This window comes from Haliaeetus leucocephalus, unplaced genomic scaffold, assembly GCF_000737465.1.
Source record: "Haliaeetus leucocephalus isolate CR32 unplaced genomic scaffold, Haliaeetus_leucocephalus-4.0 Scaffold339, whole genome shotgun sequence".
Classification (NCBI taxonomy): Eukaryota; Metazoa; Chordata; class Aves; order Accipitriformes; family Accipitridae; genus Haliaeetus; species Haliaeetus leucocephalus.
The window spans coordinates 19,409,420-19,432,833 of record NW_010972775.1 but is presented as its reverse complement, the minus strand read 5'-3'; the positions used below and the strand labels follow the sequence as shown (position 1 = coordinate 19,432,833).

Sequence of the window (23,414 nt, the reverse complement as noted above, 5' to 3'; positions counted from 1 at the left end):
GTAGAGTGCTCTAGACTTAAATAACTTCTTTTTCTTTTTTTCTTCTTTCCTTTCCAGTGCCATCCATTCCCTTGGATGTTATTTCAGCATCCAACTCCTCATCCCAACTGATTGTGAAATGGAATCCTCCCTCTCTTCCCAATGGCAACCTCTCATACTACATCGTACGATGGCAGCAGCAACCTCAGGACAGTTACCTTTACAGACACAATTACTGTTCCAAAGGTAGGAAAATGAAATGCGGTTGTGTTGAAATGCCTGTGACTCTTCCCTGCCAGTGCACCTTATTGACAAGAGCTAAAGCCTGTGCCCTGCTTCACAACTCTTTTGTGAATAACAGCAAGTAGAAGGGAGTAGGTAAACATGGATTGTTGCTGTATTCATAATATGGAGAGAAAAGAAACAAGCTGCCTCTGTTCTTTTCTTTTAAGATAAAGTCCCAATTCGAAGATATGCTGATGGGACCATTGATACAGAAGAAGCTACTGAACCCACCAAGCCAGAGGGCTGTGGGGGAGAAAAAGGACCTTGTTGTGCTTGTCCCAAGACAGAGGCAGAAAAGCAAGCTGAGAAGGAGGAAGCAGAGTACCGGAAAGTCTTTGAGAACTTCCTTCACAATTCCATCTTTGTCCCCAGGTGATGGATTTTGGACACTTTCTCTTTGCAAGTGGGGCTAATAATTGTATTTTTTACCATTTCGTAGAGCTGAATCTTCCTGGATGTGACAGCATATGTAGATAACATCTGAAACACATAAACGATGCCTTTCCTTTTATGTGAGACAGTCCACAGCCTTTGCAGTTTCTCTTATTCACTAATTTTCATCTCTTTCTCTTAATTTTAGCTAGTAGCAAGGGTTCTTACCTACATTGTTCAAGGACTTTAGTGATGGTTTCTTTTCAGAGTCAAGAGTCACTTGAGGAGCTCATTGTCTGTAAGGGTTTCAGAGATGAGCAACATGTGGCAAACATAGGGTTTCAGATGTGATCTTTCTCTAAATAGCCATTTAAGTGCTTGTGTTCCTAATCTGAAGATTTATTTGCCTTTGAAATTGAGGGCATAGTCACCTCGCAGAATTGAAACTGGTCTTCCTTTCTCATTGCACTAATTGCAAAGGCATATCGGTCTGTGCTGCAGACAAGTATTAAATATGCCCACTCTTCCATTATAAACACTACTGCTTACACATTAAGTGGAATAGTAACGATTTTGTGCTGCAACATAGAGTAGATACTACTAAATTAATTGGTGATTTTGATCCTTGAGTTTCCAATTTATCCTTCATGTAAGTTGTTCTTATTTTAGATAATTGGATCCTGGGCCTAGCACACGTTGTTGCTGTTATGTTACAGTCTATAAGCAATCACATTTCAATCATGCATGTTATCTCATTGTCTTTCTGGGCAGGTGAAGTTTATGGTGAAGTCCTGTGTTTGAGAGCTCTGAAGTGTGGTATTGCTTCTCATTAAAACTGGTTCATATCACTCTCCACTGTGATTTTTTTTTTGGACCTTTATTCAAGGATGTGTTGGATTGACTTGTTTGGGTTTGGGACTGTGATATGTGCAGAGCTTCTTAGCTTTATCCAAAAAATGAGGGAACTAAATACTGCCTTTCTTTGGAAATGTTAAGTATTGTGTCTGAGCTGTGTTTGAGTCACATTTGGCATTTGTGGTTGAACTTATGCAGTGTTTCCCTACTGATGATGAGAACCATCAGCAAAGATGAGGTAGAGAAGTAACAGCTACCATGAGTGGCCAGGATGTAATTCTTGAGCAATGTGAAGTCTCATAAATGTGATCTGATTTTGGACTTTATGAAGTAGCACAGCAAGGAGTTGTGAAAGGCATGTGTCAGGTCTAAATTACTTGAAAGTCTATTGCAAAGGGATTTTTTTATTTCACTAAAGCTTTGTCATTTAAAATGTGTTACCTTCTCCCAAATTTTCTTGCATTCCCCCTTCTCAAAGGAAAGTCACAGAACCTTGAACTCAAACAGTAACAAATAAACTGACCAGTTCACAAAGAATTTCCTGAAAGCTTGTGCATTTCCCTTTTTTCTTAACTTACTGACATAAGGGTGTGTTTTGTAACAGCAAGGGCAGATAAGGTACAATGCTCAGAAATAGCTGCATAGCTAAGCAACTTTAAAGAGACTGTATGTCAGGGAAATTAAAGATTATGAGCTAGTGAGATGTCTCCGTGGGACAAATCCAAGCAGCTTGTTACTTGCTGATGTCTATTTTTTTTTTTTCCTCTTTCCCAAGGGAGAAGTTAATTAATGTGTTAATGCAAGCCTCAATAGTAGTATTTGTTTCCAGTGTTCTACCTGTCTCCAGGATATTATGAAAGAGATGCAGCATGTAATACAGCATGAAAATATTTGACTGAGTGGTTTTAAGGCAGTTTAAAAAGCCTGTTGATCTAATCTTGTGTGCAACTTCTGGATGACCCCATGTGTATTAATGCAGCGGTGAGGTAGATTTCAGACATTAGGACTCTGGCTAGTCTTGAAGAGACACTCAAAACCACAGGAGGATGAGTTATTCTTCAAGGTTTTTGGTTCTCTAATGAGCAGGATGAGATGGGCTCTGTGTGTAGTAGAAGGTATCTGAGAAGTAACATTAAAAGTGCCATAAAGTGTGAAAACAGTTAGCTTTTATGTTAAATGACCCACATTTTTTTTCTTCTTTTTAATTTCAAATTGATTTAATTTTTTATAGTGTTATTTTTAATTTTTCTCTTGCATTTCTCTTTCTTCCTCTCCTTTAACAGAATAGGTGAATTTTCATGTTTTATGTCTAGACTTTCCCTTATTTCCTTGGATGATTGGTTTTTGTCTTTATGCCTTTCATGAAAGCAGGAAGCTGCTTGACCAAAATGTGATGGTGTCAAATCTTTTGATGTTTTAATCATGTTTGCCTTGTGGTTGTCCTGCAGGTCTCTTTCTCTGTTTTAATCATGTTTGCCTTGTGGTTATTCTGCAGGTCTTTTTCTCTTCCTGATATAACTGTAGTTTTCATGAACAAGTTTTGTGTTGCTTTCTCTTTATGTTTTTCCCCAAAGGCAAGGTAGGACTGTACTTCCTACACTGCTGGCCCCCCCCCCCCCCCAAAGTTAAAACTTCATGCATCCCATAAAAGTAGTGATAAAGTCATGCCTTTTGGGTTCTTGCGTTGGCACATGCTTTTGTGGTTGATTGAAAATGAACTTTTTGTTTTCACTGCTTTTATCACAAAATCTGTGCAAATGTTCACCAGTTCAGTGCTAGGCATCCTGCGTGCTTTTACTGGTTTGGAAGTTTCTTCCTTCCACTGAGTTAAAGCAGTATGTGAATACTCATCCTAAGCAAGGTGAATAGCTTTAGTAACTTCCATAAATACCGGTGTAGAGGAGGCACAAGTGCTTACATCCATGAAATTCCCCCGTGCTCCACTGACAAGTTAAGATATTCACTTGTATGTTGCTTAAAACAATTTCTTGGTAACTTAAGAAGTTTTTTTCCTTGTCTTTGTATATTTCTGTGCTGTGGTTTACACGACATCTGAAAGTGTCAAAATGACTACTCAAGACATAGTAAAAGGATTTTGGAAAATTTTGTAGTGAACTCCTAAAAAAAAAAAAAAAAGTCATCCAATCTCTGCCAGAAGATTTCAAAACCGAGTCAGTCTGGTTTTGGCGCTCTCTGCAGCATGCTGTTTTGTGGCTGAATGTACTAAGATGGTATATTTGACAGTGAATTAACTTCTCCTGTTGAGTCATCTTTCTTCCTGTTGTGTGTTTGTGGGAGGCCTTATTTGCCTGGTTTGTAACTCTCTGTCTGATCAAAATGTGTTAGGCTGTCTGATTGAAATGTGTTAGACTTCACCTTTGCCCTTGATAACTGTTGCACTGACCAGGTGCTAAATGGGCCCTGGCTAAGTGATTTCAGGTGGGGTAGGTTTCAAGCCAAAACTGTGTAGTGTGACTCTTCTTACATTCTTTAACTCCCCTGGTGCATTGCTTTCCAGGTGTGAGCAGTCCTGCAAATTTTGGACACTAGGAGAGCAGGAGCTGGAAAAGCCAGCTTGCCCTATGTAGTTAGTGGTCCTCTGCAAAACAGCCTTGGATCTGACACAAGACCAAGTGACAAGTCTAACATGTAGCAATCGTGTTGGTTAGCTAATACCATCCAAATGTTTATAAGAGTTTTTTCCATATTGATGCTTGTACTGATATTCAGGCCTGTCCACTACAACAGTTTCTTAGACTTGAGAAAGCAGTAGTGTTGCTGTAAACCCTCAGTTTTTTAACTCTGCTTAAATTTCATATAGATGCCTGTAAGGCAGAGCTAAGTTGCTTGATGAACTCTTTGCTATACACAGTATTAGTACTGTGTTTTCTGATGTAGGAAGATTGTTTCTTTGCAGAGCTTTTGTTTGGGTGAGAGAACTGGAGATATTACCACACATTAGTGTTGGTTAACATTCATGGTCTTCAGCTGCCTTCCAAGGTTTCTTTTCTCAGTGCAACACATTCAAAGTTCTGTAATTTCATTGCAATTGAAAAGAAAGTTAAGCCTTCTGAGAGTTAGCTTTGCTAATCCAGCAAACTTCAAAACATTTTTTCCCCTAACCTTTTCAACCTTTAACATCTGATTTTTATTTTAAGCATCAACATTACTGTCATTAAATACAAATCTAGGATGCTTATTGAATAACAATGAAGCCATTTTTGTTATTTGGTTTATTGTGTGAGGTCAGAAGTTTGCACGTTTATCTTGGGGTGCAGTGTGAGCTTCAGAGCTTTGATTGGTTTCTGACCACAAGAGAGATTAATAGGATGTGCTGACATGCTGCAGGTTCAGATTAAGAGAAAGCTTTGATCTTGTTTTGCAGTTTCCTTTATTCAGCTTTTTTAATAGCAGAGTTACCTATTTTACTGGGGTTTTTTTCACAGTTTTCCTGGAGCTCGAGAAATGTGGATTTTCTCGAAAGAGACCTTTTCTATACCTGTCTGTTTGCCCCACAGACCCGATCGGAAGCGGAGGGATGTGTTCCGAATCGCAAATGCCACTTTGGCTACTCGAAACAGGAATGCGACTGGGACAGATCACTTCACCAATGTTTCTGATGCAGAGGAGAGTGAGGTGGAATACCCGTTCTTTGAGACCAAAGTGGATGGCAAGGAGAGAACTGTGATCTCCCATCTCCAGCCTTTTACTCTTTACCGCATTGATATTCACAGCTGCAACCATGAAGCTGACACACTTGGTTGCAGCGCTTCCAACTTTGTCTTTGCAAGAACCATGCCTTCAGGTATGCCCTCACAAGTATAAAGCTTTGTTTTGTTTTATGGGGAGAGATCAGTCTCAGGGAGGACAAACTCTCCAAAAACAGTTAGAAAGACATTGGGATATAATAAATTATATGCAAGAAAACAAATTGGAAGTGTATAAAGATCTGTTACAGTAGTTGAATGTCCTTGCTTGGTCTCGTGTGTGTACTGCGTGATACATATTAAGTCTGTCCTGTGACCTGGAGAAGGGTAGAGGTGTGTGCATTGACTACCAAGATAATTATGAGAGAATCCATTTCCCAGTGATATAGGTGAGACCCACAGACATGGAATGTTGAAAGGTTTTATTCTTCAGTTCCGTGTATGCTGAATGGAGAGGGGGAACATTTCTCTGCTAATGTTTAGTTTTGCTGTGTTCACTCTGAACTGTTTGCAGATGTTAGTTTTGCTGGTGGGAATGTTTGCCAAATGTTTCTTCTGTCACAGAATGACCATGCATTTGTCCAGCCTGGAAACAGGAGGAGTACTGTGTTGCTTTGTGCCCAATCGCCAGCATCTAGAGTACTTCAAATAGGAAGCATTGAATACTGTACTCATGTTTGGGACTTTTACAGATTGTACTTTTTCTGAGAAGAATAGAGATGATTTTAGTGCAAGCTCATATGCATCCAGCAAAGAGCTTCTGACTCCAGCAGATGTGTGGGAATATTTGATGCAGAATGGTAGCAATTTTGTTTTGTTTCTGGAAGGAGAGACTATCATAATCCAGATCCAGCTGTGTCAGTAAAAAAGCAAAAAGTATTGCTTATTTCAAGGAAATAAGGAAATCTGTGAGATCAGGGAAAAGGAAATAAGTGTTCCCAGATTTTTAGCACATGGCTTTGAAAATTACAGGCTAAAGAATTCTGTTTTCTTCTAAACCTAACAACTGTATTTTTGAAAAAGTGGTCTTTTTTCTTTGACCGAAACAGTCTTCATATTCCTGTTAAGTTTTGAATAAGTCATAAAATTATCAGGAATGAAATAGGGATAAAGCAGTTCCTGAATTGCTGATGAGACTTGGTTTTAAACTGTGACAGATTTCCTAAGACTGGCTGTTTTAGGAAAGGGATGTCACTGGGGCAGATTTTATGTGTTTACAGCCATTTGCAGACAGGTTGCTGTTCACAGCCGTTGGGTGGGAATAGCTGTCTGCACTGTTTTGGTGTAGTGGAAAGTTTGGAAGGAAGAACCAGATGCTGATAAACAGGTTTTTTGGCACACAGAGCACAGTGACTAACACAGAGCCCGTACCCGGTGAAGCTGTGTACACTGCACTGTTGTTCAGGCAACCAGCAGTTCAGACTCCGCTAGTCTGTCCAACAAGCCTCTGGCCAATGCATTTTGTTCTCTGGATCTTTGAATAGCACTTACTGCAATGCTTTGATACCTAAAGAATAGCATGAACTGTTTATTTTCCTCAATTGTTGCATAAGTTCCTGTTTCAGTATTAAGTGGTGTTCTCACATCACTTGTAAATATTTTACAGAGGGAGCAGATAACATTCCAGGAACGGTAGCATGGGAAGCAAAAGAAGAAAATACTGTCTACCTGAAGTGGTTAGAGCCTGCAAATCCAAATGGGCTGATACTAATGTATGAAATCAAATATGGGCAGCATGGAGAGGTGAGGATTTGACATTTCTCTGTTAAGAGTTACTGCTTGTAACTAACTTATACACAAAATGGGATCTTTCTTAACATGCTTCTGTGCAGTGCTGCAGACCCAAGATAGAAATTGTGATTTCAAACACCCAGCACCAACCAGCATGCCATTCCTTTGTTTTGTTTATTTTGACAGTTTTTGAATTCCACATACCTCCTTAAGGTGTTTGAAGAAAAACTGATCAGATGGGGCTTTTAGTTATAAAAATTAGCTTATCCTGCAACTATATTGTTTTCTCAAGAATGAAGGTATGTGAAGATATTAACATGAACAGTGAATTGCTTTTTTTTCGTTTAGGAGAAGCGTGAATGTGTTTCCAGACAGGAATACAAGAAGCTTGGGGGAGCTAAACTAACTCATCTGAACCCTGGAAACTATTCTGCTAGAGTTCAGGCCACTTCGTTAGCTGGGAATGGGTCATGGACTGAGCCAGTCTCTTTCTATGTGCAACCCAAATGTAAGATGAATGTTTGTTGGCTGTGTCAAACTGGGGGACTATTGCCTTTTTAATAATTCTTGATGTTTACATATGTAACTGAGCGTATAAGCCTCTTGCCTATTCTCTGAATACTTCTCTTACTTGCTGATGCTTCTTTGGGAACTCTTCTCTCTTCCATTTTCTTGGCAAGTGTTGACAACCAGGAGGTGTATCTGAGGTGTGGTCCTTTTCTTGCATGCATTGTATATAGATATGAGAGGTACAACCAGGTGGTGGGCGTGTAGAACGCACTACTGTGGCTTCCTGTGGTGTACAGCTCTGTAGGGGATGTAATGTTAGCCATAACAACATGGAGTTGGATTGTACAGAATCTGTGGTAATAAGGCAAACCTGCTTTAAATTGCAAAATAATACAAGAAACAAATAACTTGTTTAGGTTTTTGGCTGGCAGGTTTTTTAAAATACCAAGGTGCTTTTTCATATGACCTGTTCTGAGTGATATTTGATACAGATAACATCCTGACAAAAGGGTGATGCTGGTCCTGACAATGGCAGTAATTTATATTTTTGGAAGAACACCACCACAGTGTCCACAGAGACCCTCCTAAGAACTTCTGCATTTAGTTGTAGAGCAGATGTATACACAGAAGACTGGAACTCCATCTGTTATTCCTTTTTGGTTTTCTAATTGCTGGACATCGAGGAACTTAAAGTAAAGAGCAGTGTGTGTATATTCTGAATATAAGTATAAGCAATTGCAAGGTGAACAAAACGTAGAAAAAAGGTGAATATACAAGTGAACAATTACATATTGTTCACTGAAGAGTGCGAGTCCTTAAGCATAACTTGTGAAAACAAATTCCAGACAGACACTGTTCTGTACAAAATTAATGCTTTTCACTGTCTGTTTTCTTGTTCCACTCATCTGCAGTCAGGGAGTGTTTCTGAGTACTTTTTTCCACATCAGACATGAAAATAAGTACTTTGATTTCTTCTCTGTATGGAAATATACCGAGTGGGTTTTGAATGTTTCTTTGTTAATGGAGATTTTATAGAAACCCTGATACAATTGTTTTCTTGTTGGTTGCAGCAGCAAACTATGGAAACTTCCTGCACTTGATAATTGTGCTCCCTATTGCTTTCCTGCTCATCATTGGGGGATTACTAATAATGCTGTATGTCTTTAACAAAAAAAGGTGAGTTGTATATGCTTGTGCTTAAAACTGCAGAAGAGGAATGTTTATTTTCAAATCTGTGCCCATGGAGCAAGTTAGAAATTAAAAAGGGAAATGGCATTCAGAGGACTCGAGAAGCTAAAGTAGATTCTGTCTTGTTGGTGTGTAAAAGGAGGTGGTTTAGAGTTACCAGCAAGCATCTGGCTGCTGCTTGAGATATGAAGAGGCTTTTTATTACAGTATCATGTTTGAGAGGGAAGAGGAAGGCTTGTCAGGAACATATCCACTGGGGCAACCATGGCAGACACTGGACCTATATAATCAGAAGATTTGACTGAAATATGGGTCAACATAAATCATGAAAACTTAGTTCTATTTAGATTAATTTGATTTCTTGCAAATTCTAGAGGTTTTTTGAAGTCTTCCACTTAAAAAATTACGTCCTGGACAGAACAGTCTAGGGGACTGTTCTATTGATTTGTTTTCCTCTTTTTTTTTTTTTTTTTTTTTTTAAATTAGTATTTTTTTTTTTTTATTTAATTGAAATACATAATGAGAACTTAATAGAAGTCAGTGCAAATGTTCAGCCTTGCAACTTTCTAGGTATGGAGGTTTTTTATTACACTTACAGTAGTACCAATTCTTCTCAGGCACTCCAGAAAGGGCTTTGTATATAGTGAAGTACCATACCTGCTTGGCCTTCCCTTGGGCTTTTGTAGGTGAAATGCCTGATAACTCATCCTTCTTTAAACTGTTGTTCTAGCCCACAAGAATGTTTTGTCTTTGATTTTCTGAGGTCTGGTGGATAATTTTATTTTCACAGCCTGCCTCCTGCAAGAGCTCTCACAGTGCCAAATAAATATGTCTAATTCTGAAAATCACCCCAGTAAAATTGAGGGGGGGGGGGATGTATGTGTGTTTTTAAAATAAAATAATAGAAGCACTTATAAAATAGTTGAATGGAATTCCCCATTAAAAACAATCTTGCCCTTTGCTAGATCACTTCTCTCCCACAGTAGAGCAGATGATGTTATAAAGTATGTTCTCAGCCACATGTCTCCTGGGTGTACCACCATACAGCTGCCTTTCTTAAAGGAAGTTTACCCAGCAGCTAAAAGTACCTTGTGTTTACACTTTTCTGGTGCTGATTTGGTATAGAGAAGACTGCAGGTTTCCTGGGAAAGTATTCTGGGCTGTTTTCCCATTGATTATGTGAGGTAGAATGAGAACTTGGTATGTGCCCTTTGAAAAGCTTTCCACATACAGTAAATCATATTCTGTGTTTGAGCAAATGGTGGAAAAGCTGTGGAAGAAGTGGTCTGAAATTTACTTAAGTTTAAAGATTAAAAAAAAAGAAAAAATATTTCAACAGGAACAGTGACAGACTGGGCAATGGAGTACTTTATGCATCTGTGAACCCCGAGTACTTCAGTGCTTCAGATGGTAAGTGTGGCCTTACACTTCTGATGCTTTTACTTTCATATATTCTATTTGTGTCTGACTTTGAAAGGTGTGAAACTCTAAAAGGGGTGTTGTAAAACCACTTTCCCTCTTTTTTTTATTAGGACAGCTGTGGAATCTATCATTGATAATAAGTAAATGTCACCTGTCTATTGAATCTGGGGAGTTCTTAGAATTTTTCCTGTAGTTTATTCAGCTGAGGCAAATTTGGGGACATTAGTTTCAGATTCTCATCTGCTCATCCAGTGATGTTTTCACTGGAATGAAGGAAGAATTAATGAATTTATGGTCTTTCATGTTTGCCCTTTTAAGCCCTATTATGACCTATTGGATCAAACCCACTGCTTGTTTCTATGTACTTCTCACGTGGAAAATAGTTAACACTTACAAAAAACAGTACTGTCTCCTCAGTATCTCCTACTTCCCATCCCAATAAAACTCTCCAACAACTTTTCACAGTTAGTCATATGCAGAAATTTTGTGTTAAAATGAGCAGGGATGTTTAATGTAATCCATATTTGGTTTTCTTAATATCTGGAGTGTAGATAAGCCCATCTTTCTCTAGCTGGCAAAACATTTTTTTAAAGCTGGTTTCAAACTGGTCTAATATATTTGTGACTGATGTATATACTTGGCAATGACAATATTTAGAGGTTTTAGACTATGGCAGTGTTTAGATCCCAGCTGGTATATTTGTGTTGAGTGCTCTGCTAACAATGAAATAATTGTAGTTCCGAAGTCAGATATGGGGTTTTGGGGAGACATCTTTAATTTCTTACAATTTTCTGTGGGAGACACAATATGGATAGTGCTCAAGTGTTTAAAACCATCCAGGAAATAAAAATTCTTTAAAACAAAATTGCTGTTTCTAGAACAGCATGCTTTTTTTGGTTTTGCTTTGTGTATGTCTTTATGATTTTTCTGTACTTCACTATGGCAGGAGGTTGCGCCGGCTAATGGTGTAGATGAACTTCTTGCCAGTTCTTGTGTTGGCTGTTCCTGAACAGCAGCAGGAGCCGAGTGAGCATGGCAGTCCAGGGATCCTCAGCTCTGCATCTCCAGAAAGCCTGTGGGCTGCGATTGCTGTGGAATAGAGAACCCTGGAAATTCAGCTTTCTGGCTAAATGAATTGCCTTAAAAAAATAATACAATACAAAAGGCCACAATGTTCTTACTGGAACCCTACTTGCTAGATAATTAATCACCGCCCCCCACCCCCGCCCTGAGGTGTGGTTGTCTGTAATGAGCATGTACCCATACTGTACAGATTATGTACATGTGGAGCTCTTCAAGTGCAGGAGAAAATTAGAACATCAGATGAATTTCCTTGAGGTATCAGTTCTTCTATTTATGGTTTAATTTGGTGCTACTGCTGTAGACTTCTTGCTGGAATAGTCTTTCCAAAAGCCTCCAGGAGGCTCATGGGTTTAGCCAGAGTAGCAGCGGACTATTTTACTGTTATGTTTTTCTAGTAGCACCATTAGGGCTAAAGGTCTGTCAATGTTCATGCTATAATCCTCTATTTTTGCATCCTGTCATTTCACCCATCCAGAGCATGTGACACAACTGTCCCCTCCTTTGGTGACTGATAGGCAGCAGCATCAGTGACTACTCAGATGTCTTCTTGCCTGAGGCAGTCGTCCCTCCGGGCAGTCACCTTCTGAGATCTCTCTTCTGCCTCAGATCAAAGACTTGCAGCAGCAAGCTCTGCCTTTACTGATGCAACAGTGTGTGTGCAAATGATCAGAATAGTTTCATGCAAAGAGCCTACTAGATCAGAGAGTCTGTTTCCTTCTAGTCATAAAATCAATCTATTAATAGAGAATACAGCAGACACTAAGCTGATACAGATGATCAAGTATGTTTGATACTGTCTGGAAGAATTAGAAAAGCAAGGATCCCAAGAAAAGTTCAAGCTAAAGTATTGATTCAGGCCTCTTCCGGCTCTGGTTTTGTGCTTTGAGGTTGTTTATTTCCATCCCATTATGTCAGTACCATTCAGGTCCATCTACATATTTCTTTAAGATTTATTTGTATGCCAAGCATCTACCTATCTCTGTATGGAAAAGACGGTGGACTATATGCGCACATCATGTAAGGTCTCAGCATTGTGTATAGCATTTTTTACAGTAAAACTGTTTGGGCAGTTGGTGTTGTAAAGCGGTGAGTGATCGCACCACTTGCAGAAGTGGAACATCATGGCCTGTTCTCTCTCTCTCCTTAGTGTATGTTCCAGATGAATGGGAGGTGCCCCGTGAGAAGATCACCATGTGTCGGGAGCTTGGGCAAGGCTCCTTTGGAATGGTGTATGAGGGAATAGCCAAGGGAGTGGTGAAGGATGAGCCGGAGACCAGGGTGGCCATAAAGACTGTCAATGAGTCTGCAAGCATGCGTGAGAGGATAGAGTTCTTAAATGAGGCCTCAGTGATGAAGGAGTTCAATTGTCACCATGTGGTAAGTCATGAAAGTGTAACAAGGCTGTGATTCACACAGCTGTGGTGCTTATTGGCATGAGGGTGTTCAGGGCACGTCTTCACTGACTGAAGCAGGAACTTGGGAGTTTTAGCTTCAACTCTGTGCAGCTTTATAATGTTATTGTGCAACAAGGGTCAGAGAGTGGAACCACATCTACTTTCAGACATTTCCCACAGGTTCACGGGTGTTTGGGGCTACATAATGGACATGAATAAATGATACTACAGTTCAGTTAGCTGTATTTGTAATTGAATGTTTGTTTTGCCTCTTCCAGGTTCGGCTGCTTGGTGTTGTTTCTCAGGGCCAACCTACGCTGGTTATCATGGAGCTGATGACACGTGGGGACCTCAAAAGTTACCTGAGATCATTGAGGCCAGACACAGAGGTGAGTCATGAATTGCTGGATGTTTATTTCTTTCTTCAGTTAGAATCATCTTGAATGAAACAGCGTCACATTGGAAGCAGCAGGCAATCAGCCTTTCTTGCCCTTCTCCTTAAGCTGTAAGAACAAAACATGAGCTGCTCTGTGATCTGCAGCGCCTTTTTTCATGAGGCAGCTATTGCAAATAGCCCAGTGTACTGCATGGAATAGGTCCCTTCTTGTGTTTTTGAGTCCTGTTTTCCAGATTTGAATTAAATCTCTTGTCTAATCTAATTTCTCATCAAGATGTGAAAAAAAAATTGGCTAGTTGAAGCATGCATGCTAGGATAATTGTTTCATGTTGTATACCCTGCCTGTTGCCTCTGTTGGCAAGTACAAATCTAATAGCTAATAGGCAGACTCTAATATGTAGTCCGTCAGTCTTAAGAGCTAAAATTGCCACATATGATACAGGGTCTGAAGGATAAAGTTGACACATAGGTCACTTGCCACTGAAATCATAGTAGACTATGTAGAAAATGAGCTCAGCAGTTTTTGCCCTTGATCTAGAAATTCTGATGTGAATAACTGAAAGGAACAGAACAGGAGCACAGTATATGCACAGGAGAATGAATATGGTATGAATGGAGGGCATCGCATGTAGCATGAGGAGAATGCTTAAGTGATTGGATACAGAAAACAATCATACTGAATACAACATTCAGAAAATACCAGTATGACTATGGACTGAGGGCTTGACTAGCATTTATGATTAATAATGTTTCAGGTTATATTAAATAGTTTTGGTTGAATTCAACAAACTTCATAAAAAGAGACAGTGACTTCATATAGAACTTAACAAAATGATGAGCTCTGTACATGGCTTTTCTGTCTTGTATGCTGGTGCTCTTTAAAGCAGTCTGTGGTAGGCCTGTGCCTGAATTCCCTGTCTTCCTTGATGGGCAATGTAAAGAGTTGAGCAAAGTCTTCTGAGGACCTGTATGAGGGGGAAGGCAGGATACTTCAGTAAGGTCTGGATGGAGGGTTTGCCTGATAAACTGGCTTTACCGGTACTTTAACCACGCAGCTCCCATACCTCTCTCTTGTTCCTGGGGATTCAGTTCTCATTGGTCCTTCTGGGCTTTCTTGGTTGTATCATCTTGGCTCCCGTAGGGTATGTTGCATTCAGCACTTGGGGGCCTGGAAGCAGTGGGTATGACTCATTATCTCAACACAAAGTAGCACAGTTTGAAAGTGATGATGGAACTGGACATGAACACTTTCCATGGAAGTTGGGTAAGGGACCGTTGAATCTCTGGATGGGGATGTGATAAAGTTCAGTGACTTGGTCTGTGTGCTTTAGGATTTTTGTCATTAGTAGAATTCAGTGTAGGAGGCTGTGGTTTTGGTTACTCTGTCAGTGATGATTATCCAAGGGGTGTAAAGTTTATGCAAATTCATACTGGTAAGGGATGGTGGGACTTAACTGATTGTGTATAAATACCTGAACTCCTTCATCCATGAGATTGAGAGTGGCAGAAACCATATATCGATGGATGCTAAGGAGTGAATTTGCTTCAGAAGAAATTGTCTGATAAGCTTTTCTCCTACTTGCAAATAGAAGTAATTCCAGAGACATCTGGTTATGGAGAACTGGGCAACAGGAAATGAAATCATTTAATACCTTCTGTTTGTTTGCAAAGATGGTAAAACAGTAGAAATCTCTTAAAATAAGCCCTCTGCTTTGTATCTCAGCACTTGTGTGGCACAAAAATGGACATTTCAACTCCATAGGTGTAAGATAACATCCTTATACCAAAAAGTCTTTCTGGCTTGTATTCCCTAAAATAGAATGGCCTGTTATAAAAGATATTTGGGAGTTGACTTTGTAACCTAGCTTGATATGGCCAGTTTTCCCACTAAGCAGATGCTATGGTGTACATAATAATGAGTTTCTGTTTAGCCTGGATCACGTCAGGCTGAATTGTGATGAAGTGATTTTTTATTTTTATTTAAAGTGTGTTACAGTTTGATGTAGAAATAGTTACTTTTTTGTTTCCCCCTTACCTGTTTTATCTTCGTAATCTTGCTCAGAATAATCCTGGCCAGGCACCTCCAACTCTGAAGAAGATGATTCAGATGGCAGGAGAGATTGCTGATGGGATGGCATACCTCAACGCCAACAAATTTGTTCACAGAGACCTTGCTGCGAGAAACTGCATGGTGGCAGAAGACTTCACAGTGAAAATTGGAGGTGTGCTTTCTTGACTTTCACACAAACAAAAACATCATCCTGAAAAATCAAAGTCTTAGAAGGCATTTTAATTTTTTGCAAGATGCTTGAAAGACCTTTTAAAACTTAGCTCTAGTTTAAATTTCTGCAGAATGAAATATGTTCCTTATGAAGGCTTGCTGTGATTTAAGACCTGTGAGCAGTCAACACTGATTGGAAACTCTTGGAATACCTCTACTTGCTGCTGTTCCAGTGAGGAAATAGTATAGCGTGTGGGTTTAAAAAGAGCTAGTGAAGCAGTGATTTGAGGTGCAGATGCTGCAGACATCTGGGTGGATGGCATAGTTACCAGTAGTGTGTCACTTGCTTTTCTGTTAATGCGCAAAAATAATTCCACCTCTTGTTTATTGATTCAAGAATTAAGAATTTTAGGATTATTTTAAAGCATATCTGATTTGGAAGTGGAATGTAAGGCTTGACTTCAGCTGGGTGCTTTCCAGTCTGAACTGGAGTTCTGCTTTCCAGACAACAGAATGGCTTTTCTTCTGCTCTGCTGTTAGAACACCACTTTATTTTCCCTTCACCATCCCTCTAAAATAGTGTCAGATGAGTTTTTTCAGACTTCTCTCCAGAGAGAGTGATTTTAAGCTTTTGGCTGTTTTTGAGTTGTGCATATTAAAATAACATGTATAGCAGCAGCCTTCTGCTGTAGGAAACTAATTCTTTTTCTCTGAGCTTAACTCAGCTATTTTGATAATTTGTGTAAGTAATCCTGTCATTTGGGAGAAAGAAAAAATGATTTCATTTTGAGTCAGTTAATTAGGAAATAAGATCTTTGGGGGATTTTGTGCATTTTCTGCAGGTTTGGGGGAAGTCAGCCTGAATCCTTCCCATGCCGGTTTTTTCACTCCTCCTCCCCCCACCAGCATGTTTTACAATTCTTTGAACTGAAGATGGTGCATTTCTTCCCTTTAACATGGTACATGGTTACCCTGAAAGCATTTTGTTAAATATGCTGCACTGCTGTCATTTAGGTACCAGTATTGAAAATCTCTACATGCAGAAACAGTTTAGGAGCATCTTGGCTGGAACACACCAATTCAGACTGTTTAGATCTCGGAGGAGGAGCTTTATGCTACACTGTCCTATGCTCTTTGAATATCTGTTTCTTATTTGCATTACATTTTTAAAGAATTTTCCATTCAGCCAGGATAAAGTCACCCTGGTGTGTGGGAGTGATAGAATAGCTGTACAGATGGGCTTTTTAGGCATAAATCACTGAGGGTACTAGTGTCTCTAGCAGACAAGGAATGAGAAGGAGCAGTGGTCGGTCACTCATCCAAGCCTGTAATAATGACATCTGTACACTGGTAATAATGACTGTGAGAACTGAAGGTATTCTGTCCTTTTTTCACTCTGCTTTTCCCAGAAAAAAAAGAGGCAGCTACAGGTCTGTATCGATAAAATGGATTTTGCCCTAGGTCTGCTGTGTTAGCAGACAGCATTTAATATTAGTAAGAGATTTGATGCCACCTGATTTATTAACTTTTTGGTTAGTGTCTGAACACATAGTAACTGGTTTAAATAGGCTAGTCCAAGACCCAGCAGTTTGTGTGCACCAAGCTGATTGTACAGAAAAAAAATGCTGGAGTCTCCTGACTGTAACTCAGACTTATGAGTATTGTTAGATCCAAGTCTTGCAAATGCTTACATATTTACAGCTAAGGACATGCGTATAACCTGAAGTATGTCTTTAATATTGGTCTGTGTTAGTCATAAATGAATAGCCTAATCCTCTAGCATTTGAAATGGAATATTATACAGGAACTGGAAATTACCTTTGGAGAGAGGAAAAAAAAATGAGGAGCATTCCTCTCAACATATGAAGTTCTTCAATTAAAGACAATAGTATTAAGTACTAAAGGAGCTCTTTACACTCTTTAAAAAGAAAAGCATTGTATTCAGAGAACAGATCTGTAAATTACATGGCCATCAGAATTCTTAGCTTACTGCAAAGCTTGAGCATAAATCCTGGAACTTCTCATATTAATATATTTAAATCAGTCAGAGTTCTCACCCACTGAAGTCAATGGTAAAATGGTCTGTCGGTTTTGTTGGGAGGGAAGCTAACCAACCCTAAGGCAGCAGGTAAAGTGCCTGCAGAGTAAAGTGTCGTGGTAACAGATAGCAGATTCTTTGCACCAAACTGTGATTCTCTGCTAGCTACGATGGCCTGTAGTAAGGGGAAATACTCATCATTTTATCATGCAAACTGAAAACATTTATACCTTCTAGATTTTGGCATGACGAGAGATATCTACGAGACAGATTATTATCGTAAAGGAGGGAAAGGTTTGCTGCCTGTCCGCTGGATGTCTCCAGAATCACTGAAAGATGGAGTCTTCACAACACACTCCGATGTCTGGTAACAAAAAAGGGACTCTGAAAAACTGGTTTAGCCCCTCTTCTTTCTAGCCTCTTTTTCTTGTTGTAGTAGTATACTGCTTTTCCTGTCTCTTTTTCCACTGTGAAGCATTCTGCTTTGTATTTCGTATTTCCATTGCAAAATCAAGAACTCTTGAGGTTAAATTCTGCTCTCAGAGAGAGCAGAATTAAATGGATTTCCAAAACGGGAGGTGGCAGCATGTTTCCTGGTGTGGGTTGTAAAATCAGTTGTGCAGTGAAAAACATTACCTTCACCTGGAAGAGCAAGTTGTCATTTTTCAAATTGCCCTCCTTTAAGAAAAGCATTAAAAGTTGCCAAGAATAGAGAAAAGTTCATAGTGCTGACCTGCTTTTCTATCAAAACCTTCTGTGTAAATAACTCTACTTTCACGCAGATGGTTTGTGTACACTAGCAGGTTTTTTCTTTGGAGTTCTCCCTTGTGTATATCCTTCTCCATTTGGAACTTTGTTTGCTTGTTTTATATAGTGCAAGATGCAGAAATAGGTTTTTCTTTAAAGAACATTGCCTAGCTGCTGTATCTGTGAAGTTATTAATAGAGGCCTTCAGGAAATTTCAAAATATACTTCTTAGAAGAAATAATAACTCTGGAACAATTCTCCCCCCACCCCCCAAACTTTTGCAGATAGGTGGGGAGGACTTGGCAGAAGATTAACATGTACTGGCAAAACCTCTACTCTGTCTTTTATGGTTTCTCTGCCTTCCTAACAAGATGTTTTTACTGCTGATCTGTTACAGAATTGGCAGCTGATTGCCTCCAAATGTCTAGAAGTCGGTAGGAATGATATTTTAGTAGTAAACTGCATTTTCTTTAAACAGCTTGAGGATTTTGGAGTCAGTGGACTGTGGTCCACAGCACCAGCTTTGAGTGAAAGGTTCATAAGAGTAATTATGTAGCAAGTGAAAAAGCAAAGCACCAGAATGTTGCTTCAAATTTTTTGCCTATGGTTAGTAACTTATTTATGAATCCAGTACCCCTCAAACTTGGAAATAGATGAAAGTAACCACTTTGAGTTGAAATGGAAGCCCTGTATCAGCCATTTATCTAACGGAACAGCACAGACATGCTTTTGTCAGTCCCCCTGCAGTAAAAGAATTTGGGACTTGTAATGTCTTCACAAAGCAGACAGAAATTTGGAATATATCACTAGAAAATCCCCAGATGTAGAACTGAACGAGCCTGGGGTGAAGGGCTGGCAGACCTGCCTGTTTTTACCACACAACAGTAACTTTAAAGTCCAGCTGTCATCTCCAGCCATTGTATCAAAAGTGGACTACAGCAGATCAGGTGTTCAGCTTTGGTGACGTACTGCACTTATTCCATGCATGCTTTCCTTTTAACCTATAACTGTTAAGTGACATTATTGTTTAAACATAACTCAACTTCCAAACAAAAAAACCCCACAGATCTGACGCCAAATCAGTCATCAGAAGTAAATTGGTACTTTAGTTGTTGCAGGAAGTACGTGAATTCTCTCTTCAACGTTAACAAGATTTGGCATTCATCATCATTCAAGTCCAGAGCAGAGTTGAGCAAACAATATTGCAGCTTATCAATGGGCCAGTCTGAGTGAAATACCCTAGCCAGAACTCACATCAGGGAAAGTAGCTTACTGGTTATAAGGTTGGAAAACTTAAGAGGAGGAGGAGTAAAATCTGACAGATTTTTACTTGAAAGCATAGAGAGGAAAAATTTTTTTTATGGAAAGGAGGTCCACAGCTCTCTTCAGTATTTCAGACAGTTCCTCCTTGGGATGGTTTGTCATCTTAATTGTTAGAAGTGACTTATTCTGAAATTTGGTTCACATAGTTGAGGTATTAAAAAAAACCTGGTTTAACATGAGAAATAGCCAGTTGTTTAGAACATGTATACATTTGCATTTGCCATGTATCCACAGCTATAGATTCAGAAATTTCAATCAGAATTCCAAATGAAGTGGAGCTTGACTTTTCACTGTCATGAAATAATGTTTACTTGATCTGCTTATGGCTAAAAGGATTATTCTGGTTTACTTCTCAATAACTTTTAGACCAAACACTATGCACACCAGGAAAAATTACCTGATTCCTTGTATTGATTCAGTTTTTGAAGTTGCTTTATGTAAACCGTGTAGCTTGGCTGTTTTGGGGGCCATTTATTTTCATCAAACAGTAAAAAAATATTGAGATTTGGTTTTCCTGCCTTTTTGGTAGGATATTGTGACATCTGGTTCCATGTTCTTCGAGATCAGTTTTAGAAGCCAAAATGTCAAAAAGACAAAACTGTGTGAGTGGTCAGAGTCCAAGATTTATAAGCTGTAAGGTGAAATGGCAAACTGCAAAAAGAGTGTCTGGAGGTTTTGAAGGGTGGAGCTTTATTTTAGCAATTCATTCTTTTATTGCTTTTCAGACTGAAGAATGAGGTAATTAGACAAGACTGTTTTTGTTGTAGTTAGGGAAAGAGAACATTTTAAAATTAATATAATACTGTTCAGGGTGAGGGTGTATTTCTATAAATGAGTCTTCGGCATCTTGCTGGTAGTTGCCTTGAAGGAGCAACCTAAGTTTATTTGTTATGATAATATGACTAGTAGGTGCGCAAGACTTCTTATTATTATTCCTGCAGTGATCAAAGTAGCTTCAAAGGCACCAAAATGTTGAGTTGACCCTCTGTCCCTGCCTCCCCTGAAAGGCAAACAATTGCAAGTCTGTTTGTGGCTTCTGGCTCCAGATGCAAACCATTTTAGATTGAGTAGATAACTGAAAGATAAAACCACTCTACCATAACCAGCTAATAATACTGGACTCCTGTTTTCACAACAATACCCTATTGAAACTATGCTTTTTTCTCTTAAGCTTGACTCAGCATTTGAGCCACAGAAGACAAGAGAGCATCTAGTTTCCTTTCTTTGCACAGCAGCTCTAAAAGTGGATGACTCTTTGGTGCAGGGCAGACAATTTGAGCCATGTCTGCTCAATAAACTACTTTTAAATAGAGTTATTTTTAGGAAGTGTCAATAGTTAGGTCCAAACTACCCAATTACATAACTATGCTTATCTTTCTTCACCAGTAATCAATTCCTATTATTAGACAGACTTACTTTTTCACTTTTGCTGTCCTTTGTAGTAAATTGGAAGGAGCTAGAACCTCTGTTTCAAGAAGGGGTAACTGAGTTTCTCCTGGGGGCTTAAATGTTTTGCTGCTGAAGCGGCTAATTAGGGTCTTGGTACAAGAAGTGGGAGAACATTCACATTTCTTCCATGTCTTTTTCAAAAATTGGTTTTGTTGCTTGCTGCTGTATGTGGATGATCCGTACTTTGCACCTTTGACTTAGAATGTGGAAGAAACCAAAGCAGAGGGATAAATGGAAAGTATTACCCAAGAAATGTTTTTGTGCCTGGGGAATAGAGGTTGGTTTGTTTGCTTGCTTTTAGTGGTAAGGCAGATGAGATGCACAGGTGTGGTGGTGTGCATTTGCTCTCTAGCTCTCGGCTTGCCGGAGCAGTAAGAGGAAAATGCAGCTTTTAAATTGGATTTGTGTGACTTGAGTATTTCTGATGAAAAGCAGCTTGCACTGGAACGAGAGCTTACAGTTCTGCATTACTGCCTTCTCAACCGCTATCAGGAGTGCCTGAGAGATGTTACATGAAGATTTAGAGTTTAGTTTTTTAAATGTACAGAATTTTTTTCTTGTTATATCTGTGGCTTGGGGAGGGGGGCTTGTCGAGCTCACTTTAACCAGTCTCTGCAACTTCTCCACCTGCTTAGAAGGTTTGATTCCCTGCACCCAGCCACACATGGATCTTTTTGCAGACTTTAATGATCAGTTGTCTATCCAGCCTGAGGTCCTCTGTACAGAAAGTACAGAGATAGGAACAGAATTTTCTTCTTCCCACCTCACAGTGCACTTGAAGTCTGAACTCAAAGCCATGGGAAAGGGAGATGAGCTGTGAGCTGATTCTCCAGGCAAGCTCACTGCTTAAATCTCCTCTGAGTTGGAGGCTTCTGGTCAATGCAGTGAGCTTGCAGTGGCTTTTTTACTGATTGACCTGTACAGATCCAATGTAACCAAATAATGTTGGACAACTGAATGATCATAATCATGACCAGCTCTGAGCTGTAGATTATAGCATGAGAAATGGAGATGCAATATTACCAGTCTTTTCTTACAGAAGGCATTCTGAAGAGTCATTCAGAAGTGGGAGCCTGTTTCTCACCATTGACTAGAGGTGTTTGAAGTCAACAATCTCTTATGCTAGGTGATGTGGCTACCACCATAGCTGCATATTTTTGAGCAATTGGAATTTTTTGGTAAAAGAAAATACCCGTGGACACCTACTGGTCACCATCATCTAAGAAAAATATCTTTGTAAAGATTGCTCAGCTTTCTAAAGTTCTGATTTGTTTTCCAGGTCTTTCGGTGTTGTACTTTGGGAGATTGCAACATTAGCGGAGCAGCCATACCAAGGCATGACCAATGAACAAGTGCTCCGCTTTGTGATGGAAGGAGGTCTGCTGGAAAAACCCGACAATTGTCCTGATATGCTGTAAGTGTCAGCAGTTACCACTGTTTTCTGTGCACAGTTAATTCTTCCTGATCCCTTCAAGGTCTGCTTCTGTCCTATCTACCACAGGAGAGGTTATTAAAGAGTGGTAGTAATGTGAGGTGCTTCTTGAACAGTCTCTGTCAATCTAGTATTTTATAGTAGTTAGACACAGCAGAAAACAACTTTGCTTGTGGCCAGAATCTCACTTTGGGCTATCTCCTCTAATAAAGAAACAAACCCCAATCTTCGTGTTCCTGAATAAAATTAGACTTAATAAAAGCTCCTAAGTGACATTTGCTACAGCAGAAGACTTTGTGCCTAAATCTTGTCTCTTCTGCTTAAGGTAATTCTGTTGAGCATAAAGAGAAAAAAGAACATAGGATGAGATGAGATGTATTGTGTGTAAACTCTGTGGAATTTTTAGTTCAGCATACAGATAAATGGAGGTATTGGTCCTTTATCTGAAGCAGTGTTGGATCTGCTATTTCGGTCACGGTGCTCATCACGTAGAGATAAACAAATCTTCCCTGCTAAGTTTCCTTTCCTATAAGCACAGAAAGAAGTACGCAGAAAAACCTTTGCTTACCCCTAGAATCAATACAAAGCCTTGCAGCCGAGGAGGGCGTGCAGTGCAGCAGGCTTCAGTTTTTAGCTTTACATTGTTGAAATACTTCTGCTGGCTTTTGTGTACAGCAGTTTCAGTTGTTCAGACTTTATTACTTTGATATACTTCCCAAACTGGCTTTTGGGAAGGAAATACTGTGTCTTGCAGTTATTGAAATTTTTTGGAGGCCCACAGAAGGGATACAATCACTTAAGGGCCTCAGCTGCTTGGGATTCTTAGGAAAAGAGCTTTTTTGGCTGGAGCACTGGCTTTGGTTTCAGATGACAGGCAGTGTTGTTTTGTTGTTTGAGGGGGGTGGGTGGTATATGCAGGGGGAGGTGTAGCTGCCATGTGACTCCTCAGTTTCGCATTCTTTCCCTTCCACGATGCTGTGGAGAATTTCTGGCAGTCAGATTGACTGGAGATTGTTTAACATGGTCTGAGCTGTGTGATGGAGGTGGGGAGTAGGCAGAAATGGGGGAACAACAGGCTGTGTGAAGGGGTCAGCTCCTCGAGTCCATAGGAGGAAAAAATACCTCTAAAGTGAGAGCAAACTCAGCAAGAGATTCAGCCTTAGATATTCCTCATTAGCCTGGGGCATGTGTGGTATGAACAGGGGGGCGGGAGGGGAGTGATAGCAAGAAGCTCTTTGCTGCTGCCCACCTGGCCCATTCTCCTTCCTCCTCCTCCTCCTC

The 23,414-nt window shown here is 39.7% G+C and overlaps 1 protein-coding gene across 2 annotated transcripts in view; it reads left to right on the top strand.

The window, feature by feature from the left end:
* Positions 1–23,414, top strand: part of IGF1R (insulin-like growth factor 1 receptor) — a 188,326-nt gene that overhangs the window by 158,983 nt on the left and 5,929 nt on the right. The window contains exons 9-20 of one of the 2 annotated variants that reach the window (XM_010572025.1): positions 58–225; positions 432–636; positions 5,010–5,296; positions 6,805–6,941; positions 7,278–7,437; positions 8,510–8,615; positions 9,967–10,037; positions 12,280–12,509; positions 12,805–12,915; positions 14,986–15,145; positions 17,420–17,549; positions 21,981–22,115. In XM_010572025.1, coding sequence (XP_010570327.1) covers positions 58–225; positions 432–636; positions 5,010–5,296; positions 6,805–6,941; positions 7,278–7,437; positions 8,510–8,615; positions 9,967–10,037; positions 12,280–12,509; positions 12,805–12,915; positions 14,986–15,145; positions 17,420–17,549; positions 21,981–22,115 — 1,900 coding nt within the window. The remainder of the gene's footprint in view (positions 1–57; positions 226–431; positions 637–5,009; positions 5,297–6,804; positions 6,942–7,277; positions 7,438–8,509; positions 8,616–9,966; positions 10,038–12,279; positions 12,510–12,804; positions 12,916–14,985; positions 15,146–17,419; positions 17,550–21,980; positions 22,116–23,414) is intronic. The other variant, XM_010572026.1, reaches the window with a different exon arrangement.